This window comes from Bidens hawaiensis, unplaced genomic scaffold (genome assembly GCF_021521415.1).
Source record: "Bidens hawaiensis isolate Kalapana, Puna unplaced genomic scaffold, B.hawaiensis_p1.1 tig00084881_1, whole genome shotgun sequence".
Classification (NCBI taxonomy): domain Eukaryota; kingdom Viridiplantae; phylum Streptophyta; class Magnoliopsida; order Asterales; family Asteraceae; genus Bidens; species Bidens hawaiensis.
Window position 1 is genome coordinate 1 of NW_027504126.1, and position 11,551 is coordinate 11,551.

An 11,551-nucleotide genomic window follows, 5' to 3' on the forward strand; every position below is an offset into this window, starting at 1 on the left:
GAACGAGGATGCCGGTGAAAACATTTTTGTATTTTTACTTTTTTTGTTTTTTTATTAAATTTTGAGTTATGATTTTTTTTTATTTATTTTCAATTTTTTCATGTAGCTATAAATCCTTTTTATTTTGACTCCCTTTCTTTGTAGAATAACTTTACCCTAATATTCAAAGGGAATAGTAAATATGGGGGTGTTATACATGTAACTTATATGCGAAACCTATCAAAACGACGTAGTTTTGATTAAAACCAATTATAAGTTGATATAATTATTTGGAATTTAATATCCTTTCAGGTCAATCTCCATGAATTTAGGTGTTCATCCTTTTGGAAATAGTCTAGCATCACATATTTTTCTAAATTGATATGCAACACAAATATGTGTTCCTTCTCTCCAAATCGATTTACATTGTTATGTGTAATTATTAAATTGAAATTCTGAAATCGTTTGCTTGTTTTGTCAATATTTTAGTTTTACGCATCCCAATATTTGAAAATTATCCATGAATTTGAATATTACTATCCAAATCGATTTAATTGTTTCCTTGCTAGGATAACAAAACTTTTTTAAATATATGAATGAACGATGATATTTGAATTAACAGTGCTTCTTTTTAATGTTAGATTACAAACATTATTTTAATGTTTCCTTAATCTCTCCAGTTTTAAATTTAAAATAACTACATATACCCACATGATAAAAATAACTCAGTATCTTGATGATCAGGGATAACTGGGAATTGATTGATAGAAATAAAATGACTAGGAGATATTAGTGGATAGGTTTCGCATCTAAGTTACATATGTAACAGCCTCATATTCGCTATTCCCGTGTTCAAATATAAGTCAAACATAGAGGGAAATCATAATTATAGTTATGAAGTACTAGTAAACACAACGTGGGGAGCTCTAACCTGGATTCTTTATCATCAACGTGCACCTTCATTTCTTGCATTTTATCTTCTACTATTTATATATCACACATCATTTCTTCTTTCATCCTCCTCAACTCCACTCCATATATCAAATACTCATCATCAATGATGATGAAACCGACGCGAGTTTTAGCCACATTCGTCTTAGTTTTGACCATCATCGATGCAGCACGAGCGTTTGATTATGGGGAAGCCGTTGACAAAAGCTTGTTGTTTTTCGAGGCACAAAGGTCCGGCAAGTTACCCGGGACTCAACGTGTCAAATGGCGTGGCGATTCCGGTCTCTATGATGGTTATCAACAAAAAGTAAGCATATCATTTCTTGTTAACACATGGTATAAGATGGTTGATCATTTCATTCATTAAACGATTACAATATACAGAGACAGATAAACGGATAAACCGGCCTTGGGGTTCAACACTAGAACCCTAAATACCATATATATATATCAATACTCCCCCACAGTCCGAGCAGTAGAGACTTAAGACGCTCGGGCTGGAAAACAATAAAAACAAAATAAACAAAAACGAAAGAACGATAAAAAGAAAAAAAAACAAAAAAAAAAAGTCTCGATCTCGGTTTTTGACTTGTAGGTCCAAAATTCTTTTATCTTGTAGGTGAACTTGGTTGGAGGTTACTATGATGCTGGTGACCATGTGAAGTTTGGGCTGCCAATGGCATACAGTGTCACAATGCTATCATGGGGAGCTATTGAGTATGGCAAAAGTATGATAAACCTTAACCAAATGGGCCATGTGTTGAATGCCATCAAATGGGGTACTGATTACTTCATCAAAGCGCATTCAGAGCCCAATGTTCTATGGGGACAGGTAGGTGATGGTGACTCTGATCACTACTGTTGGGAGCGGGCCGAAGACATGACCACACCACGAACCGCTTATAAGCTGGACATTGAACACCCGGGTTCAGACCTTGCGGGTGAAACTGCTGCAGCTATGGCTGCAGCTGCCATTGCATTCAAGCCTTATAACTCGTCTTACTCGGATTTGCTCTTGGTTCATGCAAAACAGGTAAGTTGTTAAATAACTTAAATGACTTTGTTGTGTTTTTTTATGTAACTTTTGACTTGAGACTTTCACATATTGCAGCTTTTTTGGTTTGCGGATCGGTTTCGAGGACTTTTCACGGACTCGATCCCATCTGCAAAAGAGTTTTATACGTCCTCGGGTTACTCGGTAAGTCGGCCTTATTAACGTGTTTGTAATATTGTAACAACATGCAGTCCAGATTGACTCAGATTTGTTTTTGTTAAGGATGAACTGTTGTGGGCTGCAACATGGTTGTACCGGGCAACTAAAGACGAGTCATACTTGAAATACGTGGTGGATAACACTGCCTCGTTGGGCGGCACGGGCTGGGCAGTGAAGGAGTTCTCATGGGATAATAAATACGCGGGTGTCCAGATTCTTCTTTCCAAGGTGTTGATGGATGGTGATGGTGGTGCATACACCGCCACATTGAAACAACATCAAGCTAAAGCCGATTACTTCGCGTGTGCTTGCCACCAGAAGAACGCCGGCTACAATGCACCTTTGACTCCGGGTATGCTGACTATCTAAAAAACTTTGTTTGACCTCAGAAGTCAAAACTGTACTAACCCATTTCAAATTTTTAATACAGGTGGCTTGTTGTACTTGCACGAGTGGAATAACATGCAATACGCAGCCTCGGCTGCATTCCTGCTAGCCGTGTACTCAGACTATCTCTCAGAGGGTAAATTGGTCCTAAAATGTCCCGATGCGAGTGTCCAACCTCAAGAACTACTTGTGTTTGCTAAATCACAGGCATGTCTCGCCTTTCGATATAATCTGTGTTAGTTTGATAATAATATGTAAACAACGAGTCGTGTGGTTAACGAAACGGGTGTTGGGTGTTATGCAGGCTGATTATATCTTAGGGAAAAATCCGAAGTCAATGAGTTATATGGTCGGGTATGGTCAAAACTACCCGAGTCATGTGCACCACAGGGGTGCATCCATTGCACCCATATCTGTACTCCACTCGGTAGTGGGCTGTGTACAAGGGTTTGATGCGTGGTACCGTCGCCCAGAGGCTAACCCAAACATTGTTTATGGTGGGCTTGTTGGGGGGCCTGACAGAAACGACAATTTTGAGGATGATCGGTCCAATTATGAACAAACTGAGCCTACACTATCTGGGACAGCCCCTCTTGTGGGACTTTTATGTAAGTTACATAGCATCAATTCACACTATGCAGCAGGGCCCACCCCAACAAAAGGCCAACCCAATTCATGTGAGTAGTGATACTCCAAAGTAACATGTATTAATAATATACTACTAAGCATATGTTTATGCATTTTGACTAAAATATTTAATTTATAATTATTGCAGACTCGCACCCTAAAGAGGTAGCAAAACCATATGAAAAAACAGGTAAGACTTTGCTTATAAACGGGCCAATTTGGTTTGTGATTTATCTCAAACGGGCCAAGCAAGAAGTAGCTAAAAGGATATTTGATGTCATTTAATATTAATGAAAACTGACTTAGTGGTTGTATGTTTTTTAGTAGGATCGCCGGTGGAATTCTTGCACACGATAACAGATTCATGGACAATTGGGAGAATTGCATACTATAGGCACAAGGTGATAATCAAGAACAAGTCAGAAAAACCGATAACAGATTTGAAGTTGGAAATTGAAAACTTATCAGGGGCAATATGGGGATTATCTCCAACTCAAAACAAGAATGTATATGAGCTTCCAGAATGGATTAAGGCTATCAAACCGGGTTCTGAGTGCAGTTTTGTGTACATTCAAGGTGGCCCGCAGGCTAAGGTCTCGGTTCAATCCTACCACTGATCATCATCACGCCATAGTCAACTATTTCATGTTTGATAACTGTAATTCTATTTTTTGACATTTAATCTTAAAAAATGTAACTATATACGAGAAATGAGAAACAGTTCATATTCCAGTAAATATAAATTCAAACTAGCATCACAATAACACTTATTTATTAGCAAACTGCTGATAAATACACAATAAGCGGTCTAATATGGCAAGTTAGACTTGCATAACATGTTTGCAACAATTTAAATAAATTTATGCAAACTTCTTCCTGGTTGGAATTCTACTTAGCACACTAGCATCCAGCTTACTATAGTTGTTTTGAAGCTTTCCTAGTACGTTGTATACCGCGTTATCAATTTGGTCATCATACTTCTCGTACACAACAGGCAGAGTTTGAGCAGCCACAAAACCTTATCAAAAAGATTTAAAAAAATGGAAAAAATTATATTAAAGCCAAAACATATGTAGTGCATACAATTGCAAAATCTTACCTAGATAGATTACAGTCCAAAAGTTACACCATGTTCCGATTATCGCAGCAGTTAGCAAGCTCCCAACAACCTAAACAAGAATTATATAAAAATGTGATGCTTAAATTAACTTATATAATAAATCAAGATTAGAATGTGGCATACGATTGCAAGTTGCTTAATATCTCCTCCAGAACCAACACGCTGAAGGAAACCTAAAGCACGATTAACTTCAGCGCCTACTTTAGTAGAAATGTTCACAAATAGCTCATCGGGCAGAACAATCTGAGGGGGGGCCCTGATAACAAGTAGAGATCATAAGTGACTCAAAAAGATGGTAATTAAAAGATGGTAACTCGAAAAGAATACCTGTTTAAAACGTGTGACCATATAAACTGGCCAAAGATACATATAACAAGACCAAAACATACAAGAGGAAGAAAATGGTAGTTAAGCCATTCAAAAAGCATCCAAACTACAGTTGCACCACATAAGACACTTGCTGATATCTTTTTGTTCCTCCATAAAAGTACATCAGCAGCTGCAAATGAATGATATTATTTTGGGAAAATGGCCAAATGTCCATTTGACTAGTCAAAGTAGACAAAATGCCCATTTGACAAGCTTTTTCCCATAATGTGAATCTGTCGACCCGTACACTTTTTAATCATTAGCCGACGAGATTTTCAAATAACAATGTAGCCACGTGTCATAAAACTGTCGGGTCGGTAGTTTTATTTTAATTGCTGGAGTCGTCGGGATTTTATTGACTTATGATGAGATTTGTTATGACGCATGGCAGAATCTTGTTGGTTGAAATCTCGTCGGCTAATTATTAAAAAGTGTGCAGGTCGACGAGATTTAGGATGGGCATTATCATTATGGGAAAATGCCGGTCAAATGGACATTTTGTTTAGTTTGACTGGTAAAATGAACATTTTTGTCATTTTCCCGATTATTACTACTATCGCCATCATGATGATATAAGATAATGATGAGATAAACATTACATTTGCCACCCCCTAAAATATGATGAACAGGCTTCTGTCTCCCAAACAGCTTGTTGAACTCAGCAGTTACAGAGTGTGATTTCTCCTCAAAAAATGAAACGGAACTCTGATCCTGATGCTTATGCTTATCAGAAAGTGTATCCATGATGTTGTTGATTAAACTTTCAGGTGTTATACCCTCAGACATGGCTCCTGTGGTTGGAAAGATGAGTAATGTTATTATTAATATAAAAAAAAGTTATCTAATATGATACTTCTGACCAGCAGCATACATTACTTCTAGCATTTGTGTTAATCATAGTTATGAACTTGTAACTATTATACCAACCATAGTAATATAAAAAGGAAAAGCTTTATGACTAAACATCTGGAAAGTCAATATCAAATTGTGCTTCAGAAAGCACTGCAGCAAAAGGGAAAATGACCAAAATGTCCATTTGATCGGTCGATATCGAAAAAATGTCCATTTGACCAACCAATTCCTTAAATATCTGAAAGATTCAATACAAAAAACGAACCTTAGATCATAAGCTTGATCTCTATAATTTTTATTAATCTCGAAAATTACAAGGCTTATACCCACAAGCTCGGGTATATATATACTAATTTAAATTTGAAAACCTAACTAGACTAGAATACAAAAATTTATCATATTCTAATTCAAATTCAAATTAGTGAAAACAAATCCATGTAATTAATTAATAAATAAATTCCTTGTTGTACAAGTCATTGGCTCGACTTGTTCACAAGTAATTTATTCTTTGTAAACCAAGTTATGGGCTCAACTTGATAAACAAGACACCAACCCATCATATGCCCGATGGGTTAGCTCAAACAAATTTACGGGCTAACAATATCCATCCTAAAACTCGTCGACACAATCATTACTCAACGAGATTTTTTACCAACCAGATTCTGCCATTTGTCCAAAACATATCGTCAGAATCCAAAAAAAATCCCGTCTGATGCCAAAATAATTTCGTCGGATACCTAAATAATCCCATCGGCTTTGACAATTTTTTAAAATAAAAATAGCAACCTGGCGGTCTTATAACGCGTGGTAGAATTTGGTTGGTTTAAAATTCAATCGAGTAATGATTAAAAAGTGAGTTTTAGGGCGGACATTTAGGGAATTGGTCGGTCAAATGAACATTTTGTCAACATTGACAGGTCAATGTTGACAAAATGTTCATTTGATGGTCAATGTCGACAAAATCTTCATTTGACCGACCAGTCAATGTTGATAAAATGGTCATTTGACAGACCAGTTTCCAAAATGTCCTCCCTAAAAAAACTTATGGACCTGATCACTTTTTAATCATTACTCAACGGGAATTTTAACTGACTAGCCCAACAAAACATGTGGGAAGGCAACAAAAATGTCGTGTGAACTGTGAAGCCAAAATAAATCAGAACCCCCACCAAAACAAATATAATTGCATAACTAGATCATGCATACAAAAGTTGTATAAGAAAGAGAGAGTTACCTTAGATTAGAGAAACTGGATGCTTCAAAAGTTTAGATAGATAGCAAGCACTGAGGAACTAACTAACCTAAACTAAGTAACTAACTACTGGGAATATGGAGCGATTTTAATATTAATTTAACCGACACGTTTCACTGTTAGTGTGGCCCATGCTCTATCCTGCGACTATCTTACACCACCCATTTTCACTAACTAACTCATTTTTTATTGTCACGTTCATTCTGAAAAAGAAAAAATATTGATTGTAAATTTAATGTTGATGCTTTAAATGTTAACGAAAATTCAGTGGTATTGGAAACAACAAAATAAATTCAGCAACAAAACACGTACATGTTTGTGGCTACAAACCAATACGAATTAAGAAGGTGATGGCGATGGCATTAAAAAAGCGCGACGAGCTAACAAAAATAATAATAACCAACGCAGTAAGGCCGAAAACCGATCGACACGAATTCGGCTGAGGTGCCGCTAACAAAAATAACTTAAAAAGTTACTTAAAAAGAAGAAGGAGTGGACCGTTGAGGTGCCGTCAAGTGAACCAATAGGCCACTTGTTGCACCAACCCGCCACTTTTCAATCTTCATATAATAGATATTACAAAAACTACTAATTAAATTTTTAACTAAAAGTTCAAAAACATTTTTTTTAATCAGTTATGTCTTAAACGTTAATTTACATGCATGAAGGTAAAAAAGTCAATGCATTTGTAAACTGCTCGTGATTGCTTTGTTAAAATCTCGTATTGAGCTCTTAATTTAGGGGTTTATAGTTAATATACAATCCTAAGTTTGAGCTTCGCATTCTTAGTCTGGCTAGATTTGCAGCCTTGCGGGTCTAAACAAGTTTATTGTTCATATTTTTTTTTAATGAATGCATTACAAAGAAAGGAGAGTATTCGCAGCAAGTTACATCCACCAATACAACAAAATAACAGTTAATTATATATAAACCCATATACAAGCAATTAAAACAAGAACATACAGCATTCGTCTTATGCTATCCCAACCATTTTTCCCTATTCTTTATCCATAAGAATGAAAGATGTTTGATACCTTCTTAACTATAATCTTTTATTATATTAAATATTAGTATATTTATTAAAAAATATATGATAACTGAGTAATGTGTGTGTCTATATATATATATACTAGAAGAGTACCCGCGCGAAGCATCGGGAAACACATATTTTGGTAATCATGTAACAAATTCATGGGTGTTCATTATTCCATAAATTGTGAGACCTCAATTTCGTTTTGTCACACCCCGACCATTGACGGAAACGTCGGGGCGCAACCGATTGTTCATCGCACACAACACTATTAAGTGATAATATTTAATCAACTCATTTAAATTCATAAAAACACAAAGAGTCACATAACTTGTTCATACAATAACCGAATTCAAATCATAGTAAATAATATATTGTTCGTTTTGCTAATATCCTAATAGTCTCGATAACGTTTTTTCTTCAAGTCCTCGAGTCAACCTAAAGTCAAACCTATAACATTGCATAAATAGAATTTGTCAACACAAAGGTTGGTGAGCAATTTCATAGTTTTTGAACAATAGATATATAATATGAAATTCCACAACTTGTATACAAAACAATAAATAATAGCAACAATTTAGATAAATGAAATCGTTAATAAGAATACATTAACGACACCTTTCTATAAGGGGATGCCAGATATACTCGGATTTATAAATCAACCATCCAAAAGCGGTAAACACATTAGCACTTAAGCATATAATCACCAAATCGAGCATTTGTTTAAGTAAAGTATACAATAAAGTTTGTGGTTTAAGACTCCAGTATAAATCATTTGGATTTGAATAAGTTTGCAATGTCACCCCCAAAATATGAAAGAGTGAAAACGGGGGATGAAAGTACTCACGTTCAAGTAATAAACTTGAAAGATTTGATGATTTGGAGATTAACCGGAACGATGAGTTTAACGAACGAAGCCTAAAGGAAAATAAGTCTTGTATTAGAAAAGTTGTCTTGGAAGTCTTTAAATGAAAATAAATGATAAGAAATGTAAACAATTTAAAGTTTAAGGTTTAAAATGTAAATATTTAAGAACTTATAATAATAGTCCTTTAAAAATGTAAGTTTGCTCGAAACCGGGTTAAAGTATCTAGCCCTTAATTTTACTCAACCTATGTTAAGTAATAAGGTGGGTAAAAATGCAAGAAAGCAAGTCCCTTTATAATTTAGATACTAAAACGGGTTTTAACAAGTGTTCGGGTGGTCGGTTCGGGTCTTGGTGACTTGACCAAACCCAAAGTCAACTTTCCCAAAATAATAAATGTATGAGATAACTCAATAACTCTTAAAGAGACTTAACCAAGTATGTAGTTCTATTGTTTTAGAACTAACAACGTCCGTTAAGCGAGTGTTCGGTTTAGTTAGTCCAAACTTTGTTATAGGATCAAGTTGGATTCAACATTCCGAGTACTTTGTGAAATAATTAAAATCAGTTTATAAAGTATTTTTAAAGAAATATATAAGCTTTAATGGTTAAAAACACACTTGTGTGTCTTAAGCGAGTAGACTTGGTTTAGTTCGGTTTGGTTCGGTTTTTATCTTGGAATAAGGCCAAGAATGGTTACCACATGTCCAAACATCATAGAACTTGTAAAATAATAATACCAAAGTCTTACATACAAAAAGTCAACAACAAAGTCTTTAAACGAAAGTTCGGTTTTCGGTTCGGATCTTGATTCGGGATACGACCGAGGTTAGATTCTACAAACCCATAACCATGGAAACTCAAAATGTAAAATAGAACTAAGATGAGTAGAACTTAAACAAGTATAACAAGTTTGATGGTTAGATGCGGAAAATATATATAATCAAGGACTATTACGAGTCCTCCATGTAGCTTTGTCTTATGGGTCGGACACTTAACCGACTGAGACCAGAGAAATGCCCACCGAAGGTACAAAGGGTGCTATTATATATATGTTGTATAACAATCTTCAAGTATAAATAAGTGTTAACAAGTTGATTATAATGTAAGACTATGGTCAGTTTGACTTGTGCCAAAAAAATATGAATAACACTTTTGAATGCTTGAGAATTGGAAGAGAAAGAGATGAATAAGCAAGGATTAATGAAGGGGATAGGGGTGTATATATAAGGTGGGTTGAAAGGGTCAAGCATGGGGTGTGATATCAAGGTTTGCATGCAAGAGGGGTCAAAACAAGTCACAAAACAACAAAAAAAAAAAAGGGCTGCTGGTCTGCTGCTGGTCAGCACGTCGGTTCGCGTCCGGAAGTTCGTTTTTGATGTATCTTGAGCGTTTTAAGTCCGTTTTCGAATCCGTAAAAGGGGTTTTTCAAATTAGACAAGCGGGAATGTTTTAGTAACATAAAATCCAATATTTTATATATTTGAAATGTTCGGGTCGGTTTACAACATAAAAACAAATACAAAATAAATACAACTTGACCCGAAATCGAGGGATGTCACACGTTTCACGGTTAAAACCGGGGCTGACCGTACATATTGAAATGTTAATTATTTACTTATTTAGTATTATATATGTTTTATAATATATATTAGATATAGTTAAAATATAGTTAAACAAAGTTTTATTTGATATGAGTAAACTCGTCTATTACAACTTTAGTTTAGCCCAATTTCCAGTATGATTTTTTGTAATCTTTGTACTTGACATCTTTTTATGAATTCACATTCTATTTATTTTAATAAGATTTATCATTTATGTGACCAAAGTAATCTTTATTCATACTATGATTATCTTAAGTAACATATTAGTTGGTGCTTAGTTTGAAGTGAATGCATAGACAAATTAATAATTCTTATTTTAAACTCAACTTATTATCGAAATACAAACTATATCAGAACATAATCATTGGTAATTGTTCGGCCTAGTTGGGTTTTAATTTTAAACAGTTCAGTTTTATGAATTCACATTCTATTTATTTTAATAAGATTTATCATTTATGTGACCAAAGTAATCTTTATTCATACTATGATTATCTTAAGTAACATATTAGTTGGTGCTTAGTTTGAAGTGAAGGCATAGGCAAATTAATAATTCTTATTTTAAACTCAACTTATTATTGAAGTGCAAACTATATCGGAACATAATCATTGGTAATTGTTCGGCCTAGTTGGGTTTTAATTTTAAACAGTTCAGTTTTGGTTTTCGATTACGAAAAAAACGTGTAAAGTTGGCTCATGGTTTAATTTAAAGCCATCAAAACCGAACCGCAAACACCTATGCATAAAATGTTTTTTTTACTTCGAAAACTATAGTAATATCATACTCAAATTAAAGATAATAAAATGCTCGTTTTTATGATGCCATTTATTTTAAAAAATATTAACGTATGAAAAAGTTATAAACGTTTAAAAATCGTGGGGGTAATTGAGTTAAAATGTAACACCCGTAAATCTCGTTAATCGGCTCGATCGTTTATAAATGTTGGTCAAAAAGCCGGGGTTTCATCTTTCTAATTTAGAGTCTTGTAATACGTTTTAAAAGTCCGTTTGTCCATCATTTTTTTCCCAAAACATCTCCTCTTACGGCTTAAAGTATTATACTAGTATGTAACACCCGACATTTTCGTTTATCAGCATGCACGTTGTAGAGTTTGTATATTTATCGGGCTTGACCCGGCATTCTCCCAGGAGCTCCTTGCAAACCTCGTAAACGTTCTCACTTAACTTTCCACCCAAGTTGCTACATACTTCAATTTGGAAGGACTTGGATGTAACTATTTTATATCATAAAACAAAAGAGAACTCTAACCCTAAACCTATTTGCAGCCGTCGGACCTGGACCCC

The 11,551-nt window shown here is 34.8% G+C and overlaps 2 protein-coding genes across 3 annotated transcripts; one reads left to right on the top strand and one right to left on the bottom strand.

The window, feature by feature from the left end:
• The first annotated feature begins 1,036 nt into the window (after positions 1-1,036).
• On the top strand, positions 1,037-3,774 carry LOC143607671 (endoglucanase 5-like). Its single transcript, XM_077083036.1, has 8 exons — positions 1,037-1,237; positions 1,550-1,963; positions 2,042-2,128; positions 2,207-2,495; positions 2,574-2,737; positions 2,835-3,207; positions 3,306-3,347; positions 3,485-3,774. Exons 1-8 carry the CDS (start codon positions 1,037-1,039, stop codon positions 3,772-3,774), a joined length of 1,860 nt encoding a protein of 619 aa, XP_076939151.1.
• Positions 3,775-3,890: 116 nt separating this feature from the next.
• On the bottom strand, positions 3,891-6,765 carry LOC143607672 (reticulon-like protein B8). Of its 2 annotated transcripts, XM_077083037.1 has the most exons (6): positions 6,733-6,765; positions 5,246-5,437; positions 4,605-4,776; positions 4,401-4,533; positions 4,257-4,326; positions 3,891-4,175 (listed from the first exon to the last, which is right to left on the bottom strand). In XM_077083037.1, exons 2-6 carry the CDS (start codon positions 5,430-5,432, stop codon positions 4,018-4,020), a joined length of 720 nt encoding a protein of 239 aa, XP_076939152.1. In that variant the 5' UTR covers positions 5,433-5,437; positions 6,733-6,765; the 3' UTR covers positions 3,891-4,017. The 2 variants fall into 2 exon arrangements, with proteins under 2 accessions (XP_076939152.1, XP_076939153.1); XM_077083038.1 differs by lacking the exon at positions 6,733-6,765 and having other exon boundaries at positions 5,246-5,467.
• Positions 6,766-11,551: the final 4,786 nt, after the last annotated feature.

What these genes read in the sequence shown, in the direction of transcription:
- LOC143607671 (XM_077083036.1), top strand. Translation starts at nt 1,037, where the DNA reads ATGATGATGAAACCGACGCGAGTTTTAGCCACATTCGTCTTAGTTTTG. An exon ending in ATGATGGTTATCAACAAAAA is followed by an intron (nt 1,238 to 1,549) that starts GTAAGCATATCA and finishes TTTATCTTGTAG; the next exon opens with GTGAACTTGGTTGGAGGTTA. An exon ending in AAAAGGCCAACCCAATTCAT is followed by an intron (nt 3,208 to 3,305) that starts GTGAGTAGTGAT and finishes TAATTATTGCAG; the next exon opens with ACTCGCACCCTAAAGAGGTA.
- LOC143607672 (XM_077083037.1), bottom strand. Translation starts at nt 5,432, where the DNA reads ATGTCTGAGGGTATAACACCTGAAAGTTTAATCAACAACATCATGGAT. An exon ending in TGGTCACACGTTTTAAACAG is followed by an intron (nt 4,534 to 4,604) that starts GTATTCTTTTCG and finishes ACTTGTTATCAG; the next exon opens with GGCCCCCCCTCAGATTGTTC. An exon ending in TTGGACTGTAATCTATCTAG is followed by an intron (nt 4,176 to 4,256) that starts GTAAGATTTTGC and finishes CTTTTTGATAAG; the next exon opens with GTTTTGTGGCTGCTCAAACT.